General features: G+C 39.5%; 3 protein-coding genes and 1 long non-coding RNA gene across 4 annotated transcripts; 1 reads left to right on the top strand and 3 right to left on the bottom strand.

Annotated features, from left to right (window-relative positions):
• Nucleotides 1-491: 491 nt before the first annotated feature.
• Nucleotides 492-15,139, bottom strand: LOC111603020. The gene is made up of 3 exons (XR_002751647.2): nucleotides 14,799-15,139; nucleotides 12,697-13,878; nucleotides 492-506 (listed from the first exon to the last, which is right to left on the bottom strand). It is a non-coding gene; the product is annotated as an uncharacterized LOC111603020 (long non-coding RNA).
• Nucleotides 15,140-16,051: 912 nt separating this feature from the next.
• LOC111602990 (nucleolar protein 6) lies at nucleotides 16,052-20,045 on the top strand. Its single transcript, XM_023320387.2, has 6 exons — nucleotides 16,052-16,185; nucleotides 16,242-17,605; nucleotides 17,675-17,785; nucleotides 17,846-19,086; nucleotides 19,146-19,549; nucleotides 19,617-20,045. The coding sequence occupies exons 1-6, from the start codon at nucleotides 16,150-16,152 to the stop codon at nucleotides 20,007-20,009; spliced, it is 3,549 nt and encodes a 1,182-aa protein (XP_023176155.2). The 5' UTR covers nucleotides 16,052-16,149; the 3' UTR covers nucleotides 20,010-20,045.
• A 167-nt stretch (nucleotides 20,046-20,212) lies between these two features.
• On the bottom strand, nucleotides 20,213-21,046 carry LOC111602994. The gene is made up of 2 exons (XM_023320391.2): nucleotides 20,900-21,046; nucleotides 20,213-20,836 (listed from the first exon to the last, which is right to left on the bottom strand). Exons 1-2 carry the CDS (start codon nucleotides 20,964-20,966, stop codon nucleotides 20,232-20,234), a joined length of 672 nt encoding a protein of 223 aa, XP_023176159.2. The 5' UTR covers nucleotides 20,967-21,046; the 3' UTR covers nucleotides 20,213-20,231.
• A 140-nt stretch (nucleotides 21,047-21,186) lies between these two features.
• LOC111602992 (protein asunder) lies at nucleotides 21,187-23,643 on the bottom strand. The gene is made up of 4 exons (XM_023320389.2): nucleotides 22,940-23,643; nucleotides 21,848-22,877; nucleotides 21,461-21,754; nucleotides 21,187-21,399 (listed from the first exon to the last, which is right to left on the bottom strand). Exons 1-4 carry the CDS (start codon nucleotides 23,463-23,465, stop codon nucleotides 21,210-21,212), a joined length of 2,040 nt encoding a protein of 679 aa, XP_023176157.2. The 5' UTR covers nucleotides 23,466-23,643; the 3' UTR covers nucleotides 21,187-21,209.
• Between the last annotated feature and the right edge of the window lie 213 nt (nucleotides 23,644-23,856).

Raw genomic sequence — 23,856 nt, 5'->3', positions numbered from 1 at the left:
TTTTGCCTCTTTGTCGCTGCTGTGCTGGCTGGTCGCTTGGGCAGGGGCCGCGGCCTGCATGGTTTTATGGCTTAATATCCTGCAGCGAAAACTGGTTCAAACCAATCCATCGATCGATCGCCGCAACGAACTTCACAGCGCGCTCCACAGCAGTTGAGTTTTCACAGTATTTTCGGGTCGTTCGCTTTACTTTACTTTACTTTACTTCTTATTTATTTTTCAGCCCTGTTCCAGGTTGCTTTGCACAAACGAGTTATATGCCTCTCCCTCTCTCTCTCTCTCTTCAGCTCTTTCTGTTCGCGTTTCCTTCTTTTTAGCTTTGTTCTTAAATTGCTTGGTGTTCGTTTTATGAATTAAATGTTAGGAAAAAGGCTCTGAGTTGGTACCGGGACAAGCGCACAGCTGGCCCGACTGTCGTTGACCGGTTTCTAGTTGAGAAAAGAAGGCAACAACACAACAAGCCCCTCCCACTCAACAGCACACGCACAGAGCTAAATAACTGTTCTCTGCAATTGCGAAAAAAAAAAAACAAAACAGTTCGCTTTATCAAGCATTGTAAAACAAAATCGAATCATAAAAGATTATTTAGGAATTTTTTAAGTTCCTCAAAGTTATTTGTAAAATATTTTAAGAAATTCACATTATTTTAGTATTCAAATAAAAGAAAGCTTTAGTACAGTGTAGTTATCCATAGATCGTGTATGACAGATCAATAAACTAAATGTTTTTTAATTTTATATGAACATCACTAATGTTTTTAATAGTATGTACATTACGTGAATGTAAATATTTAAGAAATTCAAAGTTTTTGAGCTAAATAAAATTTGTTTTAACTATTTTCCTTTAATACTGAGAAGCAGAAGTTTAATAAAATACAAAATAAAACAATCTGTCACAGTAAAAGAAAATTCATGTTAAATAAATTTAGAACAGAATCGATATTTAATTAAAAATAAGCCAATGGCTAAAAATAAAACTCTTTCATGGAAAAGTGGTTTTTCACACACACACACACACACTGGTAAATACGTGTTTGTGGTGAGCGCCGTGAAAAAGCGAAAATTGGACAAAAATTGAACTTAACGCAAAAATGGAAAGAGAAGTTAACGAGGCGGGTCGACTTGAATTGAGTTTGAAAATTTGTCATAACAGGCGGAAAATCCCCAGTGAAACTTGACAAACGAGTGTCACTACTTAGCAACAGCAACAACAACGACACCATAAACAACAACAACAATTGAAAAGTTTTTAGCATTAGCCAAAGCAATTTGCATAATTTATCAAATTATCGATTTCGCAGTTGACCAGTGCTTGTCAAACTATGAGTCAAAATACGCCTCGCATTTCTACTCACTTAGCCAATTTAATTAAGCAACACTTAGACCAGAAACCTTACAAAAACTTTTAGCGGCAACAATTATATAATGTGGCAAAAAGCCGCAGCCCAAAAACAAAAAATGTTAGCTTAAAAGTAAACAAGAAAACAAAGCAAAGCCGAAAAACTGTTGCTAGTAACACGCACACACAAATACGGTGTGCGTGTGTGTGTGTGTGTGTACTTGTATGCAAACATACACAAGAAACGCTTGATAAATAAAACAAGTGATAAGCTGGTTGCCTTATCAACTATTCGTCGTCTCATTCGCCTCATCCCAAATGGATTTGAACTGTGACGTGTTTGCGCCTCTCTTTTATATTGTTGTTCTTGTTGTTTTTTGCATTTTGCTTGTGCATAACAATTGCGTTGTTGCTATTTTTAGACACAAATCAATTTCATTTTAATTGTCGACAGCAATTGAATATAAATCGTGGCGAAAACAAAACACAAAAACCTTGTTGGAATCTCCCAGCTGTGCGAGTGTCGCTGCTGCTGCTGCTTCTGTTTCTATGTGATAAGAACATCAAATCTACTTTGATAAATTGCTTCGTTTAGATTAGTCAATTACAATTATTTGGAGGATATATCTGAATACATATATTTAATATATGTATATATTTCGCTGATAAATCACATATTGAAAGTTCATTATCAACTGCAAGCCGGAAACAGTGAACTGCCAATTATTTACATCCTTCCGGTTCGAGGCAGCCTTTTTATCTCGCGATGCTCCACAAATAGAAAGGCCATCAATTGCAAAGTTTCTTTTGAATGGAACGCCAATCTCTATGAATATCAAATGAGCAGCAGTAAGGCTTACAGCAAGAACTCTTTAAGCATTTCAAATGCAAATACCGTTCGCATTTGTGTTTAAAATTAGATATAAAGTTTTTAGAAATGAATAGAATGTTCATAATTCGATTCTATTGACAGAATGCCAACAATGCGCATTGTTATTGCCTTTATTACTTATGTATATTATTGCTTTTTCTACTCTTGATGTTGTTGTTGTTGTCGCTGTTGTTTGTAATCGAATTGCGGCACACAACATGTCAATATCCATTTTCAATGGCATTTGCCGTTGAATAAAAAAATACGAGAAACGAGCTGAAAAAAGCGCTGCACAGCAAACAAAAAGCGTAGCAATAGCGAACGCCTAAACAACAACAACAAGTGCAATACATATAAAGACAACGTTTTGATTCACATAACATAAATGAGCAGCCGGTTGCGCCTACATAGCCCCACTCCGACCCGCCCTACAATATGTTCAGAGACAACAAGCTGAACAAAACGATAAGCAAGGCACTCACAAACACACACACACACTCAAAGGCAATCTCTCATGTACACTCACACATATAGAGCAACACTCACGTCAACCATTGACGGCGCTGCAGTACACACACACGATCCGAAAAAAAAAAACAAATTGGCTAGATAAGGGCGCGTTGATTAGGGGCCGCGACGTCGTTGACAGACAAACAATAGCGAGTCAAAATGACTGAGAGCGAATATAAAGAGCTAAAAAGAGAGCCGGTAAAAAGAAATAGCAACGAGTAAGGCAACAACGAAAACAACAGCAGCAGCAGCAACCGCCCCACTGTCGACTGCAGTTAAGTTGCTTATGGGGTTAAATGCATTCGTGTGTGTGTCTGTGTGTGTGTGTGCTTGCTTAATATGTGTGAACGGCGTCTCAATGGCCGATTGACCTTTGCAAGTTAGATTAACATTGACTCGGCATCTCTGTATTGGCGCTTGTATGCACTTACTTTGTATGGTTCTGTGTTTGTATGAATGTATGCATAGATGTACATCTGTAGTGTTTGGGGGCCAGGCATCTAGCTACTTAATTAGTTTAGTCCGCAATTCGCACACGTGCATGAGCTAAAGTCTATGTAAATGAGCTTTAGAGGTCAACATTTATCAGCAGAACAGCGAAAACGCCCACCCAGCCAATTATACACACACAAAATACATACATACATACAACCAAACATACATAAATGATGCATGCACACATATAAATTGTCTGTAATTTGCTCTCTAGTGTCTTCTTCCTGCATAGACGACCTTCTCGCTCGTTAGCATTGCAATATACTTTTTCTACCCCACCGATAATGCTCTTCGTTCTAGTTTTGCGATTCCTTCCTTCCGCTTGAGGAAGGACGCCATTCCCCCGCCCACTTGTTCGCCAGCTTATCTGACGGCATTGAAAAGCCTCACGTGCATTGGCGGCCACAATACTTTTTCGAGTGTGGAAGTAAATACACACACAGAGCCATATGCACTCTGTCAGCACTGTAGTCTGTCTCATCTTGCAGCTTGGAGGTCAAAGTTTTTTATTTTTATCTTTTGAGATGGCAGAAAATTGCGAGTCTGGTAACACTGCCAGCTTCGAATTTACAGTCTGAAATGCGAGCTCCTTTTGACATATTTGCATACATACATATGACTGTATGCTTAACATATGCACACCAATACATATACATACATATGCAAGTTACACTAACCCGGCAAACTCCGTTTAACGGCGCTTTTATTTCTGCTTTGCTCTCTTTCACGCGCTCTCCGAACGCCGCTGTGGTCTCATGTATTCACGCTGGCAACGATGCGGGGGAGCCCAGCGCTAATGTTGCATGTCAAGCTGTAAGCACAGCTGTTTCTTCTGTTCCTCTGCTTCTGCTGCAACTGTTGCTGCGGCCGTTCACTCGATCTCGTTGACTGGCAGCGTCTATTGCTGCTGCAGGCAGATGTTGATGGTTGTTGTTTTAATTGAAACTTGTTTGGTAAATTGTTTAACTGTTATTGCAACTTGTGGTTTTATCATTTAATATGCAGACTGCACATGCACTTCATTATTTTTTGGCTTTTTCTAATAATTCAAAAATATTAACTTATTACTTTCTAAATTACATTTCATTCTTTATTATTAATAAAACATATTTTTATTTTTCGCACACAAAACACTTCACTTTTTCTTTTCATTTAATTATTTTTTATTTTTATTTTGTTTTTTTTTTTTTGCATCCGTCGATTATTTAACGCCAACGCGCTTTCTATTTTACACAATATCCACTAAAGTCTACAACAACAATGGCAGCAGTAGTCTCCACTAATTTTTGTTGCCTTTGCTTTTGTTTTTGGTTTGCCGCTGTGTGTCTGCCTGCCTGCCTGTCGCTCGACAATTAAAGCTCAACTACAGTCAGCACAGAGTGTGTTAAGTTGTTGAGTGCTGGGAGTTTGAGTGAAATATGTAAAATTGTGGTGTTGCGTTTTCTTTTTCACTTCTTTTTTGTTTTTTTTTTTATGTAATTTGTCATATCCGCTGCGCTGTGCCGCCGCGTGCCTGTGTGTGTGCATGAGGGAAATAGAGTGAGCTTAGGGCTCTGCTCATATCAGATGTTGCAATTCGAGATGCAACTTTCGCCACATTATGAAATTAATGAAGCGGAGGCGCCCCCAACAGTTTTTGCAGGTCAAATGTCTGAGGACTACTTATATGCATATACATACAGGTCTTTATAAATGTGGGCACACATACAATACGTAGAAAGAAGAGATACAGAAACCGAAAAGCCAGGCATAGCACAGGCAAAATATAAATTGTAGAAAAAGTCATAAATAACTCGAAAAACCAGTTTCATGTTGCCGGTGTACACACCAGGCAGCAAGAGAAACAACAACACCAATAACGCCAGCAGCATCAACAACAAACAAATGTGCAAGAAGTGCGCTGCGCTGCGCTGTTGTTGCTGCTGCTGCTTGAGTGAGCGAGCGAGAAGGCTAAGAATAACACTCTTAAAACTCGTTAAAGTTGTGCAGAAGATATAAAGCACAGGGGCAAAAAGACAGCTGACTCAAATCCGATACGTACATACACGTCTGTGCCTAAGTGTGCGTACGTGTGTGTGTGAGTGAGACGACTCATTAATGGAGTAGGCAGCAAAAAGACAAAGGCGACACTCAAAAGATAATAAGTTTTTACAGTTTGACAGACACAGCGCTCAGGTGCATAATATTGAGTGCAAACTTCAGACAAAGCAAGCACAACAGAATAGTTTTGTGTACATAAACTAACTTTGGAAAATGTAGCAGGCAGCAAACTCAAACTGGAGCAAACACAAATTAACAAAAACATCACAACGATAAAGTGATTAACACATACACATACGCACACATTTCAATTATGTGCACGTGTATGTATGCGTAAACACCCACACATACACTCACTTAGCCACGCATGCAACGGCATACAGAATTTCCTCCATGCGTATGCTTCTGTTATTGTTGCTGTTGCTGCTATGTGTGTTGTTGCTGTGTGTATGCACACCCGCAGCGCTCCGCGCGACCGAGCGTTGCAAAAACAACTTTGTGTTCTTTTAAGCTAACAGCACCGATAATGGCCGCAAAGAAATGACAACTGCTACGGCGCACGATCGAAAACGAACTAAGAGTACGAACGGCGAGCAGGCGAGCGCCAATCTGAGTAAACAGCAACGAGCGAGTAGTAATTGCGAGAGTAAACGAGCGAGAAAGCGAAGAAGACAGAGATATCGCGAGAGACAGAGAGAACAAGGTTCAGCAGCTGCTGCTGCTGCTGCTGGTGCTGGCGCAGCCACAGATACGAAACACTTGTGCTTGTGAGCGTGTGAAAATTAAAATGCGGCAAATGAGCATTTTGTATTTGTATGTAATTATTATTATTGTTGTTGCTGCTGCTCTTGGCGTTACTGACGTCGCGCCGTAGGGGAGAAATACTCACAGCACTTGAGCGTAGTCAATGTGCGAAGAGAACGAAACGACAGAAGTATTGATAATGATAAATAGTTGTTCTCGTGTGCGTATTTATGTATATATAAATATATGTAATTATGCATGTGTGTGTACACATGTGTCAGAGCAAAAACTACATCATAAACTCGTTACACATACAAGAAGCACCTGTCAAACACATGAACAAAAACGCAATACAATACACACACACACAACAAACATACACATAGCAATAAAAATACAGCAAAGCCGGCAGCAGAGATCTGTTAAGCAATTGAATGTGACCAGAGAGCTGGCAGATTTAAACTGAAGTTGAGTGACTCATGCGCAGGTGCCTTGGCCTCGCACATACATGCATACACACATGTGTGTGTATGTATATATGTTTATATATACCTAACTGTGATATGTGACCAGCTGTTTGCTGTTACTTTTAACAGCGGCCAGCTATAACAGAGGCATATGGTATTTTTATTTAACCCATTGACGACATGAATACAATTTGAAATCAACATTTTTAACATTTTGACTTGCAGTTCAACGACATTTGAAGCAGGGCACGTAAGATGTTAATAAATACGCATACACGTAATATAATTATTGTTCATTAAACTGACTGCAGTTGAATTACGAAAATGCATGTGAAATAAAAATCACAATTATTATGTACACTAAGCTTTATCAACTTAATAGTTTGCGTATACGCTATACAATATATTCTGTAATTAGTCTGCACATGTAAAAAGTTGATCGATTACATATCAACTTGACGATCGATCGATATCGATACTCATCAATTTTGATGTTCTAACTGTTCATATGCGATTGCTTAGTCAGTCCACTGTACCTTGCCCATGTTCAGAGTATAGAAGTAACCAGGTCGATGTCGCATTGTTGCCAACCAACAGGCAACAACCAGCTCACACACACCCACACACAATATAATATACTACAGCTTTTCGTACGACTTCTATAATTTTTTATACTGCTTTGTGGGGTTGGAATAACCTAAATTTTGCGCTATCCCAGCAACAACAACAAGTAGAATAGTAGTAGTAACTGTAACATGGTGTAGGCCAAGCAATAACAGAGTTGCCACCTGTCCCACTCAGACCGCAGTACGAATAAAAGTTGCGTGCGGCAGCAGGAAAGTGGCTTCAATAATCAGGCTGAAATGCTGATGAAAACTCGACAAAAGAGGGTCAGGGGATAAGGGGGCCGAATGGGGGGCAAGTAGGCTGGCAGGCAGGCAGACTAACAGTGAGTAGCAGCTGTGGCACATAAAAACAAGGACAAATTGCGGATTTAGCAAAAAGAAAAAATGTGAATGTGAATGTAAAAACGTACACAAAAAGAAATAAAAAGAAAACACACGACTGGTAGACGGACAGCGGAACGATGGAATGGCGAACGTTGGCACGATGGAACGACACAGTGACGAACCAAGTGACCCATCAAACATTATGCGCCAATGACGTCATTAAGCTGTTAGCGACTGTCAATGATGTCCCTCTCTTTCATTATCTCTCTTTCCTCTCACTCACTCCCGCTCTCTTTCGAAATGCGTGATAATTTGCGTGGGTGCACGAAGAAACAGCAACAAAAAAAAACATGCTAAATGTCATAAGATTTTGATGTTCAATAAAAACATAAGGAACAGATGATACTGCTATGCAGCCAGAAAGAGACAGACTGATATTTACATACATGTGTTTATGTACATATACGACGAATGATGAGGTTTAAGTGCATCAGTCGACAAGCCAACTGCATAGTAGGGAAATCAAATGAGGATATAGATAATTAAGTGAGTAACGAGTAGCCAGCCAGTGGGTGGTGGTATGGAATGATAAATACCTTGGAAAGATGTGTAAGAAGAAGTACCTGTCAAACTGGGCAGCAGTGAAAAGCTTTAGAGTTAAGCGAATGTATAAAAATAATGTATACATCAATAATAGACAACAAGAGCATAGCAGACGTCAGCAGAACTAGATGAAGCAGAAGAAGACGATGACGAAAAACCAATAGTGTGAAATTTTCATCTAATTAAATTAGATGCCAGTCATGCTTGAAGCGAAAAGCTGTATGGGCGCGAGCAGGACAGAACCAACTAAATGGAGGCAATGAGAGCAAAAGGTGCATAGTAAAGAGACAGTCAAACAAATCGATGGGATTTAACGACCAGCCAACAAAACAGTGGCGCACAAACACTGGCACAGGCACACACACTCATACACTTATATATATATATATATATATATATTTATATATATACAGCTGTGAGAATGCTTAGGCATAGAAACAATGCCAAAGTCCAGCGACGCAGGCATCGCAAATGTGACTCATGAAAAAGATATCGAAAGCCCTTGATGAGATTATAAATGACATTCAAGTTTGTCATGCAAGTAAAGCTGAATAAACGCGCTAATTGTATGCGTATTTAAAGGATAAATAGATGCGAGTAAATAGTTAACGTTTATTGCTTCTGTTATTGAAAGAACTTTAAAAGGGGAAAGAGTATCAAATCTACCGTCCCATTAAATCAGGTTGACATGTCCGTGAACGCTTGCAACGCCCAGGAGCAGCAAAACTAAATCCTTGACAGTCTACAGTGATAAGCTGTTTAACAGACGACACTTCGCTGTGAATGGCAAGCGGCAAATGGCAGTGTCAAGTGACTGGCAGATATAAGCTGTTCATTACTGACAACTGCTTGGGGACGCCCCGAGGCGTTGACAGCCAGCCAGACAGCTAACCAGTCATCCAGCCAGCCAGTCAACTAGCCAGTGTTTATTAACAGCGCCGAATGCATACTGAAACAGAACGTCAATATGTCGTCTCTTTGTACCGAACGTATTTAAATAGGTTCAGGGTTCCCATGAGTAATGCAGCAAATAAACACCAACGTCAAAGATGTCTATAAAATCCCAGTTCCTGATAAATGCAACTAATCTTTATAGCTGTGAGCCGTTTAAAAACGATGACTAAATCCATATCAATAGAATGGTATTTCAAGCAATTACACTGATAAAACTCACATGTATTTTCTTTGGCTCATTAACAAAACCTTAGCATTTAATCTAAATTGCTAAAACCAAATTTTAAATAAGCTTAAGACGAACTACATTCTGAGCCCATAAAATAATAGTTGACCAGCGTGTGTGAATATCTTTTACTGCTGCCTCCCTTAGCTAGCGGGTCTGCTCTCTAATAGAATTAAAAGTGTTGCGTATATTTTGCCGATTCCTTAGCAGCAATACCTTTCTGGCGGACTACTCATTATAATAGAGTTTCAGCACTCGCAGTTTGATTCTCAGTTTTGCAATTCTCTTTCGAGTGCGATAGAGAATTCAAGTGCAAAGCAAATGCCAAGTACTTTTGAAAAAGTTTTAAATACTCCTTGCAGCTGGCACTGCCGCTCTAGTTGTGTTGGACTGCGTCGTCATCTTTATCATCGTCTGGCACTTGCTCTGCCATCACGTCGACGTAGACATGGACGTTGACTCATTAGAAGCGCTAACAAGTTGGTCAAGTTTTCAGTTCTCTCTCTCTCTCGCTCTCCCTCTCTCTCTCCTAGCTCTTTCACACTTCTCAGTTCTCAGTTTTTCCGCCATGTTTGCTGTTGGCTGCAGCCGTATCAAGTAAGTCACTTGCCAAAAGGCACTCACGATGCGACGGCCAAAGTTGAGTTCAAGAACAATTTCAATTTAATGAACCCCACAGCCGTCAGGAAAGCCTTGTCTAGGGTCATTTGCGCTTCGGATTTATTTTGCTTGAATGCCGCTCATCTTTCGCGCTGTGAGCCGTGATCTTAATTATTAACAGCCAGCAAAGCAACTGGTTTTACTTTGGCATTAATTTTATTTTTAGCATAAATTTCATTTCAATTAATACAACCCACACGCATATACACTAATTCGAGTGTTATCTCTCCAATTCCACCGCTCTCGCTCTCTCTCACTCTCTTTTCTCTCGTTCTGCTTAAGGTCACAACTCGTAAAGGGCGCAGAGTTGCCAACGTTCTCAACGACTTTTTCCGATAATTGCAGCATATATGCAGTGCAGTATGCATGCCATAAAATTTCAATTGAAGGTTAAATCACTTTGGAGCGATATTTCAATATTTAATCAATTAATTATGAACATCACGCTAGTCTCTAGACCTGCTGCAGGCATTGGCTATGGACGTAGAAACGTATAACCCGCCGTTGCGTTTACACAGTTGATGCTATTGGCTGATTGCGTTTGACATGTTTTGTTTTCGTGTTTGCATTTCACAATGCAGCAGCTGTTCATATTGTACACAAATATAATGTTTTTATTAAATAAAAATACATTTCTCTAGTTGTTTAATTGTACTTTATCCTTGTTGAGCCAGTATTTACCTTGAATAGTCAATATCCCACATTCACTCGACATTACCAATTCTCTTCTGTTTTTCATATCAAACTAAAATCGAAGCCCAAAATAAAGACAATATCAAAAAACTATGGGAAGACCGTCTTTAATAATTTTAAGTTTCTTTAAATTGCCTCGGCACAGAATTCAATTCATATGTCCAAAATGACCAAAATGTTTACAATTAATTTTTATTCTAGCCACTTGAAGCCATAAAGTTACACGAGTAATTATACCCCAAGGTCTCATTGTTCTCGCTTAGTTATTAGTCCCGGTGAGCCGAATACAAAAATATAGAAACATTAGTTTTCAGTCTTCGGTCGAGGGAAAGGCCAATACAAAATTATATTATCATGAAAAGCCAACAAGAAAATGTTTTCAAATGCAGACAGCAAACAAGGCTTACGGAATAAACATAATAATAATAAAAAACAAAAATAAAAATAGAAGGCAAAAACTGTAAACAAAGAAACAGACACTAAGCCAGCGGCAACCTAGAAATGTCAATAGACCCGCCACAAGGTAAAGGAAATGACAACAACTGAAATTCGTTCACATATTCCGAGAGGCCGAGGAGCGAGATCTACATAGCTATGCAGGGCAGGCATGCTTATGTGGGTGTTTGAACTTAACTTTCCGCTTCCTCATAGAATGAAATGCCATTTCATTCAAGCCTTCAGAGAACGAATGTCTGCCAAGGAATCGCATTACAAGAAGTGGTCAGCCCAAACCAAACCGCAACAAGCGATGTCGAAAACAGAATCAAATAAAATACAAATGTTTAAATAGAAATGCGATTGGCTAAAAATAAAACAAAAATTCATAGTGTATCTATGTCTGTATGTACACTATACGTACAAACACACAATAGTTGGACTTTTTCTCTTGGCCATCGATAAACTAGAAGAGAACATAGACACTTATACGTGTCTTATACAAATTCGCATACTACATATATTTGTAGAAGAGTTCGCTGAGAATACAGGTAGCTTTTGGGTTTTTGGTAAATTTCCCTGGCGAGAAGACGTCACGGATTGCCAAACATTTATAAATAAAGTCTCTTATTTTATTATTATCGATCGCAACTGTTAATTCTTGCTGTTGTTTTCGGACGCATTTCAGCTAATAATCAATTCATCTTGAACGGGTCATTTAGGTTGTGGAATTTCTGTTCTAGTTTAACTGATTTTTTGAATGATTTCCTTTGTTATTGGTGTGAAATCTATATTTACTGTTAATTTAGCATTGAAATGATAAAGCCCAAAAGAATTTGTTAATGAAAAGGGCAAGCTTTAGATAAGAGTTTTGCGATATTTGAAAAAGAAAAACTAGATATTGGACTATTAATCACTCCTCCAACAGCTATTAGAAGTAGGCAGACTATCATGCAAATAGATTGTAGATTCTTAAAGTTGCTTATTTGTAACTTATTACAATGAATATGTGTATACGAATAAAGTTATTTGACGAAATTATTCGATAAACATAAATTCTAAAGGGCATTTTCTGCGTCGGCATTCGAGAAATAAGTTCACTTTCGTCCTGAATTATCTAATCGCCAAACATTTCAATTTATTTTCGACTTTCTCAACCTGATAACAACGTATTGACTTTTACAGACATATATAAATCATTAAAATGAACGATTTTTTGCGTTACTTAAGTTTCGAGATAACAAACAACAGATTGACAACATTGCTCAAGATCGCACTAGGCAATGTTATTGAGTTTCTTAATAAAAATAATTGATTTACTGGCTTGTTTTTCTTAATTTCTTCAGATACGTATTTAGTCCCGAGTAAGCCAAAAGAAAGTATTGTCAGATAATTGAAAGGAATAAACAATGTTTGAAATTGAAATCGTGTTTTAGCTGCAATTGATTTGGGATTATTTTTAGGTTTGAGTGTTGTGTCAAAACGAATTGAATAAATATGAAATGAAAAATGGGAAATCTACGCACGATTTTCGAAGATTAAGAGCAATTGGGATTTGATAGAGTTTTGCATACCACTGACGCAATGTCCTAACAACCATGTTTAGCCAACGTTGAATGAAATCAAATCTGTTGGTCGGAGGGGTAGGGTATTCGTATAGCTGATAGATGGCATAGATTTTTCATGAAATCAGTTGGATTTAACACTCACCTCGTTTGACGCTCGCGTCGCTGCATCTTGTTGTTATTGATGTTGATGTTGCTGCTGCTGCTGTTGCTGTTGTTGTTCTGTTACTGCTGAAAGCAATACTCAGCAAATTTCCCTCAATTTTGAATGAAAAACGCAATTACTTTCCACAGAATTTTCAAAGATAATATATGAAACTAATAGCAAAGGCTATTGATTGTTGAAAAGATTGATCCAAATCGTTGTGGAAATGCGAAATTGTTGCTCCAAATTTTCGTTCAAACTGTTAAATGTGTGGACTTTATTGTTGATCGTTTGTTTAAGGTGTTGTTAGTTGTTTTTGCTGCTGCTGCTATGTTGTGCGTGCACACACATGCACACACACACACACGCACGCACACACTGGCACACGCACACACTCACTTAGCATCCACGCATGCCGCGCATGCGTCCAGTGCATACGGCAGGCAATCGCTCTGTTGCACTCCTTTCTCCTCTTCTCTCCTCTTTCTCTCTCGCGAGAGGAACTCTCTCTTTCTCTCTATGTTTATTTTCTCTCTCTCGGCTCTAGACACAAGTTCGCAACTGCCCTACTGCTGCTCCTTCTCTTGTTCTTCTGTTAGCTTACAGTTGCTTTTGTTGTTTTGTTTTTTGTTGCTGTGGCATCAGTGCTGCTGTCGCTTGACATTTAAGTATTCAATTTGAGCATTTCCTTGGTGATTTGTTAAATGTTGTTGTTGTTGGCTATTGTTGAATGCAGATGTATTATATATTTACTGTTTGTCTTAATTTAAGTGCTCGTTTGCTTGTCCGGTGCGTCGAAATATCTTTGTTATTATTGTTGCTCTTGTTGGATAAAGAAAGGCAGTTACGTTCTATGTAGTACTAGGTAAACAAATAATTTTGGCTAACAATTTAACAAACACACTTTTGCACATTTTCCCCACAAATTTCTAACAATTTTTGTAAAGTATGGTTGACGTATTTTGCTAATGTTACGCCAACGACAACTAACAACAATAGTTTTTATTTATCTTTGATCTCTTTTCTTTATCTTATAGTTAGTCAAATTCTATTTAACCGATCGTCAGCTGTCATTGAGCACGCACACATTGAAAATATGTTTAATTGCCTTTTTTTGTGGAATAGCAGCGCCGTTGAATGTACACCTTAAGGCCGACCCTGCGATTTGCATGTCATAACAGGCTGTAATTATAAAATTAAATAATAAATATATAATAAAAATAATAAAACTGCAATAATTTCATTTTTAACAGGATAACCGTATGAAAACAAAATATATATATATATATATATATATATATATATATTATATATATAATTATATATATAATTATATATATATATATATATATATATATATATAAAGGCCAATTAAATTCAATTAATATCCTTTTTCAGTAATCTTTGACAGAATAATATGAAAAATATGATTTAACATTATTATTATACACTTAAAGAGTGCGAAAATTCACTTTATAGATGTACAAACAGTATATTCTGGCATATTTTCTTTATTAAGTACGGTCACACTGAAGCTGAAAGGGCCTGTCGCATATATTTGCCCATTGATTTTCATGCGCTTATGATTCCGTACAAATAATGCAAATGTTGCTATCAAATTAGTTAAATAATATTACAAATATAATGTCCATAAGCTAACGTACCGCCTATGCACCTGACCCTTTATTAATAGTTCAATATCAAACAAATAGACGACACGCACCGGCCACCGCTGCGGAAGCGATGTTAAGGAAGTGTCTCAATAATCAGGCCAATTAGTGCGTAGACTTTTGGCTATACATAAATATATGGATGACCTGAGCAAAAATGGTTCATTCGGGTTTTTTTATAAATAAGAAGGCCACACAAATTGAAAACTGTATTTGTACGTGATTTTTTATTCCATTGCGTTTTTGAATGCTTTCGGCACGCAAAAGTTTCTCATCAACGACCACAAGACTTTATGGTGCACAAATGCTAACTGTTTGAATTTTGCCATAATTTTTATTGCCAACGCATCATTTAAATTATGCCGCTTCTGATTTTTTGTAACTGACGGTCTTGAAGTTTACCTCACTGTTAGTTTTGGACTTTTTATGTACCTTTTCGACAATTTTGCACACATATTTCTCACCTACGCCTCATTTTTCATTGCTCACTTACACACACGCGCGCATATACACAGTTTCACACACACACACCAGCGATTGGCCAATTACTACAGTCGGGTATATGCATGCGATTTTACACTTATTATGCGGCGCGCTTTTGCAGATTTCAGTGTTTGCTTCTTATGTAAAACTCAGGCAAACACTATTTTAATATTTATACGATTCGCCATTAAATTGTTTTGCAAAGCCAAACGTACGCAAGAGAGCACGAGAAAAATGGAGCGACTTTTTCCCCTGACTTGCACACACACACGCACAAATTGAACACTGCAATGTGGCCGTCCATAAGTAATTGAAAAATACTAACTATTTTATAAAACATTCGGAAGCAATTATTATATTATACTAAATATACTAAACAGTACACAAAAATAATTAGCCGGCCTTTGTTTTGAAAGAGAAAAACTTTAAAAACACTCGCCAGACGTTTGTCAAGCACGCTGAAATTCGTTTAATTTATATCAATCTACTATTGGGTTTAATCACTACCATGGTCTTGTCACACATGTAATGTTAAACAGAACATCTGTATATGCACCACATACTGACGCAATCAGCTATACATTTCGCAAATGGAATTAATCACTTTTATTTTGTCATTGCAGTTTTTAAACACTATTATAATGAACACAATAACGAAATATAAAGAAAAAAGAAATTACTCTATATAAAGGTGTAAGAGTTCTGCATTATACTACTCCTCACCAGAGTGACCGATTCTAGTATTTTATTAATCGTGTGGTTTTGGGACCATATCAATAAGATATCGATATCGCTAACACCAACTACAGTTTTCTATCGATATAAAATATATTCGATTTCTAAAGTTAGAAAACGATATCAGATTTTAAGTTGTGGCTAATATAAACAAAAACAATTTTAATGATATAAATCCCAATTTTATCATAATTTATAATTAGGTTTTTCTTATCTTTAGAACTTTTTAAAATTGTATAGTTTTTAATCGACAGTTGAGAAACTATACAGTCAACAACTTACATTTTCATATATGTGGTATTCAGTGAATTATTTAAAAACTTACAAAGAACCTGCGCATCTGAAATTTCTATATTTATGTTATTGTTATTAAGATTAAGTGTAAAATTACCTTTAAAATCTCCAAACGAGTAATAAATTCAAAATTTTTAAAAATAATCGATAGCTTTGTTGTGATTAAAAAAGCGCCAATTTTTCCCGTATTATTAAAACCAAAACCTAGTAGCACGTGCTATTGTTAGGGACGCTCTTTGATTATTTTGTGGAATTATATTGAGCAGATAAAATGGGTCGAATTAAAAACAATCAATGTCAGAAGGAGGTAAGCTATAAAAAAGTTTAATAATTGCACAACAGTAAAGTCATTTTTCTGTACAGACTTCATTAACGGATTCACATAGCGACAGTGATCAAGCTGTTGGCACTAGTAGCGATGATGGCTTCGATGAGCCAAAGCCAATCACAGCACATAAACGTAAAGTACCGTTCGTCAAAAGCGAGGCGAAGAAAAAGAAACTTAAGCACACGGAAGAGAATGTAAAGCCTCCAACTTTGGAAGAAATAAAGGAGATTCGCGACACCCGCAATCTCTTTCATTCTAATCTGTTCAAGCTGCAAGTGAAGGAGATGCTAGAGGAGCTTCAACTCAAAACAAAATACAGCACTTACATTGAAAGCTGGATAGAGACGTTTACGACTGCGGTACATGAGTTTAAGGATGGTCTGCTTGACAACTGCCAACTGGAAGTGCCGCTACATCTGCACAAAAAATCATTTAACTTTCAATTTCTGACTCCGACTTCAGAGCCAAAGTTGATTGGCGCTGCAGCCACGGGCACTGTGCTGGGTCCCAAACTTGTAGTGGACGTGGCCTTGGAAATGCCTGAAACATGCTTTCAAAAGGATGATTATCGCAATTTGATCTACGATCAAAAGCGTGCTCTATATCTGGCGACGGTGGCCAGCAAACTAAAGCAGCTACCAGCATTTGCAGCGGATCAGTTCGCTTACAACTTCCATGCAAACAATCCACTAAAGCCAGTACTTGAATTAACGCCTGCCGCCAAGATTGGCAAACATTTGTCCTTCCGCCTGTTTATTACAGCACCGGTGAATATTTTCAAGTTGAGCCGGTTTGTACCTTGGAATAACAACATTCGACCATCCATCTTTGGCGATGAGTGGGATGAATCGGAAGCGTTGCCCTCCACACCGCACTACAACGCCAATGTGCTGTTCGATCTAACGCAAGCTGAGAATCAGAAGTTGTTGCAGAGCACATTCACTGGTCACCGCAACTTTCAGGATGGTTTGCTTTTGCTTAAAGTGTGGCTACGCCAACGTCAGCTAGATGTGGGCTTCAGTGGCTTTAGTGCTCACATTATAGCCGCCTACATAGTGTATCTAAAGCAACATCGTTTGCTTCATCAGTCAAGCAGCAGCTACCAGGTAGCCCGCACCGTATGGAATCAGCTGGCCAACAGTGATTGGACGCAAGGCATTACACTGTGCCAACAGCAGCCGCACCAGTTGAGCACCTTAGCCGGCTACTACGATGTGTGCTTCATGGATGTCACCGGCTATTACAATCTGTGCGCCAGTCTGCCGCTCGCTGTCTATAAAGCCGTTTGTGCAGAGGCGAAGCTGGCCGTTGAATTGCTAAATGATGTCAAAGTTAATAGTTTTTCGCATATTTTCATGCAAAAATCTCCGTTGTACATGCGAATGGATAACATACTCAAGTAAGTGACCCTGGTACTATCTGTGCAATATATCGAACTAATTAAAGTTTCTGTATGCTTGTTGCAAAGGATTACGAATCCAGCCAGCGTGGACCAGCTACTTCAGTTGCATGTTAAGCCGCATGTCAAGTACGACTATGCCAACTATGCCCATCCGCAGTTGCTCAAATTGTTGACAGAGTGAGTAATGATCTTATGAAGATGTCAAAAGAAACTAATTATTTGACATTTCTTGGACAGTTTACTGCAGAAGGGTCTGGGGCAACGTGTCCATGCGATCGTACCATTGGAAGTACCTTCCAAATCCTGGACAGTTGACAGTAAGGCGCCGGCTATCGGTCACTGTTTGACGTTAGGCTTCATACTTGATCCAGAGCACGCATTCGAAGTGCTGGACAAGGGACCGGCGACAAATGAGGATCCCGATGGTGCTGCCGAATTTCGTAAATTCTGGGGAGATAAATCCAATTTACGACGTTTCCAGGACGGCAGCATAACGGAAGCAGTTGTCTGGGCTGCCGCAACAGATGCTCCCAGCCAAAAGCGTTTGATAGTGCGAAATATAGTGTTACATCTGCTGGAGAAACATCTGCAGCTAGATTCTAGCGATGTGCAGTACATTGCTAGTGAACTAGATGTTGTATATTCTCTTACGCCGTCTTTTAAGGTGGCCAAGTTACAAACTAAACTAAAATTGGTACAGGAAACCGACGCTGAGGCATTGACACCGCATGTCATCCATTGCTTCGATGCACTGGCTCGGCAGCTGCACAGTCTCGAGGACCTGCCGCTGGATATAGTGTCGATATCTGGTATTTCACCTGTCTTTCGCTATTGCGAGCCACAGCCTTTGTTACCACAGGCCCGTCTTGTGTCAGATCGCATGCATGCCGGTCACGTGCTACGTGTGATCATTCAGCTGAGCCCGAGTGGTAAATGGCCCAATGAATTGGGAGCTCTACGCAGCCTAAAGACCGCCTTCCTAATAAAAATTGGTCAGCAACTCAAGGAACAGCAACACCTCCACTCCCATCTATGTAAAGAGGGCTTGTTGGTACTAAAGCAGGGTTACTGTTTTCTCTTAGAGCTTGCGCACAGTAAAGAGCTGGCGCTGTTGAAGCAACAGCAAACGGAGCGTGGTGTGACAACCTATATGGACAATCCAGCTAGCCGCGAGCTTGAGCGACGTCACTACATATTACCCAGAGTAAGTGGCGCTCTGCATGCGCTGCATCAATCACAAAGCACATTTGGACCTACAGTGCTCATTGCTAAGCGTTGGCTAGCCACCCAGCTGCTCGATGATGGCTTGTGGCCATCCATAGCTACAGAACTACTGGTGGCACATCTATTCCAGCAGCGACAAACGCCACACCCAACTGTCGCCCCTCAAACGGGGTTCATTCGTTTCCTGCAATTACTTGCTCACAGCGACTGGGGTAGCGAAATGTTCTTGCTTAATTTCAACAATACCTGGACAGGTAAGCTACTTTCAATCTGTTGCATATTCCACATCACGTACTAATTTTTAACTTTGCAGAGCAACAAATTACGGATTTGGAACACAGCTATCGCAGTGAACGTGACAGCTATCCAGGCCTGTATCTGGCCACGGCCTATGATCAGCAGCATGCAGGTCGTTTGTGGACTACCGAAGAGTGCCCCAGCAAGCCGGTTTTGGGTCGAGTGACAATCCTGGCACGCCACGCTTTGGAGCTTATCGAGTCGAGTCTGATGTCGCCGACCATCAGATTTGTAAGGCCCGCCCAATTGTTTATGGCGTCCGGAGATGGTTATGACTTGGTCATAGAGCTTAAACCAGATCTGCTGCCCAATACTCTGTGCTACGATCTAGGGTCGTCATTTTTACCTATCAGTCTACGCAATTTTCGTTTGCCACTAGCGGGCAGTGACCAACTGGCCAAGATTGTGCAGCAACTGAGAGTAAGTAGCTTTGGAAATACACAATTAGATAGCATTTTTTTAATCAATATTTTATTTCTTCTCCCAGTCGGCTTATTCCGAATACGCTGCTTTTTTTTACAATCCTCATGGCGGTAAAGAGTTGGCCATTGTGTGGCGACCAGCCTCTGAATTTGCACCCAAACCCTTCAAGGTAAACGAGCTACGAGCGTCCACGCCGTGCTCTAATGGGAAAGTACAAGTGGTGAGGGATACGTTAGTCGAGGATTTCAAGTTGCTGCTTAAGGACTTTTATCTGCGCATTTCCACACCGGATCAATTGAAGCGTGAACAACGGAATCACAATAAGCCCAAGCGTTATTTTAATGACCAGAGTGAATCGTACAAGCCGCAAAAGAAAAAGAAAAAAGAGCCAGTAACCAATCTAACTGGCCCAAAGAAGCGCTTAACGAAAAGTAAATCACTAAGTGCATTATGTTAATATGTAAATACTAGAGTTGGATTACTTACAAGGCATAAAATTAAAAGACCCAATTGTTAAAACAAAAATATTTTAAGAGTGACCAACGAATTGCTGTAAGAAATCGTTCTTCTAGTCTTGATCCTCGTTCGATTGTCGCTCTTTTGCCTGCTTCTCCTTGCAGAGCGGATTAGAAACAGTAACCTTCGGTATATTTATTATGGATTTCGATCGGCGGGAGCATTAACTGTGACGCTGCTTGGGCAAAGGTTGCTCAGATATTTTCTTCTGCAGGCTTTGAGTGGATCGATTTTTTTTGGGATTCGTCGATTCCCCCTCGTTTTTTGCCTGCGCATTGGTTTGCGTTTCTCTGTTGCATGAAGTGCCAATAGGTTTACACCATGTTTGGCAACTACAATGTTTTTTATCTTCAGCGTTTTTCCCGCTGTCAATCGGCTTCTTTTCTTGAAGTTCAGTGGTCGATGTGGTAATGCTGTAACGTATCGGATATGGTGAAGTTGACTTGGACTGTTTGGACCAAAATATTTGCTTAGATACGTTCGCCACAATCTGCGAGGGCTGCTTTTCCATATCAACGTCGTTCAAACCGCATGGTGGAGCAGCTGAAAAGATGGAAGTATTCTGTTGCGGACTGGGCGAAATGAATGGAATGAAAGATTGCGAAGTTGGCGCACAGGTGCCAAAAACATTAGCATTGAGTTGAGTGAACATGGGGAGTATGTGATGACTGGAAAGCACGCGATTATAGCTTATTTGACGTATATCCTCGATCCGTCTTATGTCCTGTTGAACAACCACAAACAACTCATTACCCACTTGAACGGGAACTGCAGAAGAATTACGAATTTATTTGTGCTAATCCATTGTGATGGACTACTGGTAAAGCTCACTATGGACTGCTGGCGCTGCCTCCTCGCTTACATTAATGAGTTTGGTGACTGTGTTATTATTGGCCATTCTTTAACTTAATAATTTTGTATTTAAAAGAAAACAAAACGATCAATTTAAAATATTCTGTTTATATAAATTTTCTTATTTATTCTACCAAATATTCCTACGTAAAATTAACAGAGTGCTTAGGCTAGAAACATTCTTTCTGGAAAACACTATGAATGTTAATTGTTATTATCGCTCGAGATATGATCAATCAAAATTTCAATCTGCCTACTTATAGTTGCCAAGTCTATTCTACCGATACAGCTAGCTACGGATTGATTCGTCTTTTAAATTTGATGAAACAATGCCAGTAGTTAGAATATCTTTTTCCTTATTCCCAAAATCAGGATATAATTTTGCCGTCTGGCCCAAGGGCGTGCAAAGCCGTCCTGAAAAATCCAAGCGTTTGTTCGATTGACTCCGTTCGGCTGAACTAATTATGTCAAGCAACGATCTGCAAGATATGAAACAAGTTTTCATTTGAAAAACAACACAAATCTCAAGTCAGAACATACCGTTGTCCACAGCTGGACATGCGTCGCTTGCTAGCTTTTAATATACTGCTGGAAGAACTACTCATACTATTGGTCGGCTCAAGGCGTTCGGGTGACAATGGCGATTCGGTATACGAGCGCAAATGGGCAGAACTTGGCTCCGATTTGTTCGCAGCATCTCCGTAGGCCGCACGCAGACTTTGAAGACTTTCCAGCAGATTCTTGTGATGCGGCGTATGTGCATTAAGCTGAATTAGTTGTTCCAGTTCTCTATAGAATAGTCTATACTGGTCCTTGGTCTTGCTTACCTTTAGGCTGCAAGGGTGCGTAACATAGATTTATAATTCTTATGAATATTTTAATTTCAATACTTCAAACTTTTTAGTTAGAAAGTTGGCTATTGCGTACCGTGCGTTATTTGAATTGCTAAAGGGTAGCAGGTCGCCGCGGGATGCGCTTTTGTATAGCTCATGGATTTGCTGTTGGCAGCGTACCTCGTCCTGTTTGTCCATATCCTCCTTAACTATCAAATGCAGAAAGTGTGGCAGCCAGCTAAGCTGTCGTTGCAAATTGAACAGAATAGTAACATTTGCAGTTCTGGGAAAGTATCGCGGTAGCCGCCTCCATAGATGTTCTCCTTGAGCGAGTTTGCCCTTGGGCTTGGCCTTTAGTGGCACCAAGCGCGACATTTTAAGCAGTTGACCCATTTCTGGTATGCGGTAGTCGGAGACCCGTCCACCGGGACCATCGATGATTGAGGGCGCCTCGTCCATTGCGGAGCGTGCTATAGATAGGGAGTGCACAAAGATTTCGCCGCCTCGTGCAGAAAGCATGTGACTGGTTGTCTTAGTGCCTGTCTTCCGGGGCACCTCCAGCAGTACAGAACGGCCATTCAATAGAAAGTTGATCAAACAAGAGCTGGGACGTGAAGTGACGTCTACGGGCGTAACATTATATTGGCCCACACACGGTTGCAGATCGGCAGAGCCACAGCCACGCGGAGTGCACCATTTAAGCGTTACTGTTTCGTAGGCAGTACCTGGCTTAATACTGGTAGTAAAATTAAAATCCGGCCCACAAACTTTTGTATGGGCGGCACGTTCGTGCAATATTTCAACGTCATAATTTGCGCTGGAATTGGCATTTTGTTCCTCTTTCATAGGTATGTTAGTCACTGTGGTGCTGGCTAAATCGTAGTGACCCATTATTAAATGCAAAAGCTTATCCGAAATGTCTGGTGCATTAACTGTGTGTATTTCAACATTAAGAAACGGAGATATTTCGAGCAGACTTCGATTAGTCACTAAGGATTCCACTCCCAATGGAACAATATTTAGTATGACTAGATGGCAATGATCTATCTGCAAGCCCTTCTTGGCAGGTGGTGCAACCAATGCGTTTTGTTGTAGGAGTACAGTATTGAATATGTCTTCCAAGCCTATGGAAAAGCAATCGGGTAAATGCAATTCTTTCAATAAATGTCCAGATGATTTGACTTACTCTTCATGCTGGTATTATCCCGCGCCGAAGTGATGCAGATGACTCGACCCTCATTGGCAATTTGTTTGCAGCCGAAATGAGCCGCCTGGAGCTGTTCATCAGTTGGCTCGGCTAATGCCTCGATGGCAGCTCGTAATCCATGTATGACCGAATAGTCGGATGATTGAGGAATACTGCGCGAAGGGACGCTTACCATCATCATAGCGTTAGAGACATGCGACATATTTTGAGTGCTCGGACTCCAGGTATTGACTATATGTGCCGCCGTATCAGAGACAATAAATCGCACATGTTTTTTACCAGGAAATAGATCCCAAACAATGCGACAGTACTCTATGGATGACTCGACAGCACATGTCCATAAGCTTTTGCTTAGCTGAGTTCCAACTATGCTATTGCCGCTTGCTGTAGACTCGGGCACCGGTTTACCTTTTAAATAGTCCATTGATATATATTGCTCACTAGAAATACTGAAATAGCGTGTGTGGTCCAACACAAATATAGTTTTTTGGTTACGCTCAAACATGGTTTTCTGCTTAATTTAAAATTTGAAGATAATTCAAAAAAATTTTAAACTGCAAAATGTTTGTGGACAACAGGTATTGCAATAGTGATGTGTTATATTTTCCATTTCGCAACTAAGTAACGGCGACTATCAAAACGATTACACTATCCCAACATAGCTCAAAGTAACCATTTACTCCCTATAGATATAAATTGTTAGAAAACGATTATTCTTAAAATAATTGAATGAACAATCACGAAAAGTCAAGTAACCTCTGAATAACAAAAGAACAAAATTATAAATCTTTGAAATAAATAATAATAAATGAGTTTTTGATTTGTTGCATATGAATTATTTATAAAGTTATGTATTATTTTCAGAAGCTGTTCACCCTGTTTAACTATTGATCACG

The sequence above is a fragment of the Drosophila hydei genome, unplaced genomic scaffold, assembly GCF_003285905.1.
Source record: "Drosophila hydei strain 15085-1641.00,03,60 unplaced genomic scaffold, DhydRS2 tig00000063-arrow-pilon, whole genome shotgun sequence".
Lineage (NCBI taxonomy): Eukaryota > Metazoa > Arthropoda > Insecta > Diptera > Drosophilidae > Drosophila > Drosophila hydei.
This window is presented reverse-complemented; position numbering and strand designations above follow the sequence as displayed.

What these genes read in the sequence shown, in the direction of transcription:
- LOC111602992 (XM_023320389.2), bottom strand. Translation starts at nt 23,465, where the DNA reads ATGTTTGAGCGTAACCAAAAAACTATATTTGTGTTGGACCACACACGC. An exon ending in AGCAATTCAAATAACGCACG is followed by an intron (nt 21,755 to 21,847) that starts GTACGCAATAGC and finishes GCACCCTTGCAG; the next exon opens with CCTAAAGGTAAGCAAGACCA. An exon ending in ATGTCCAGCTGTGGACAACG is followed by an intron (nt 21,400 to 21,460) that starts GTATGTTCTGAC and finishes CATATCTTGCAG; the next exon opens with ATCGTTGCTTGACATAATTA.
- LOC111602990 (XM_023320387.2), top strand. Translation starts at nt 16,150, where the DNA reads ATGGGTCGAATTAAAAACAATCAATGTCAGAAGGAG. An exon ending in CGAATGGATAACATACTCAA is followed by an intron (nt 17,606 to 17,674) that starts GTAAGTGACCCT and finishes CTTGTTGCAAAG; the next exon opens with GATTACGAATCCAGCCAGCG. An exon ending in TTGCTCAAATTGTTGACAGA is followed by an intron (nt 17,786 to 17,845) that starts GTGAGTAATGAT and finishes TTTCTTGGACAG; the next exon opens with TTTACTGCAGAAGGGTCTGG.
- LOC111602994 (XM_023320391.2), bottom strand. Translation starts at nt 20,966, where the DNA reads ATGGCCAATAATAACACAGTCACCAAACTCATTAATGTAAGCGAGGAG. An exon ending in GGCAGCGCCAGCAGTCCATA is followed by an intron (nt 20,837 to 20,899) that starts GTGAGCTTTACC and finishes ATTCTTCTGCAG; the next exon opens with TTCCCGTTCAAGTGGGTAAT.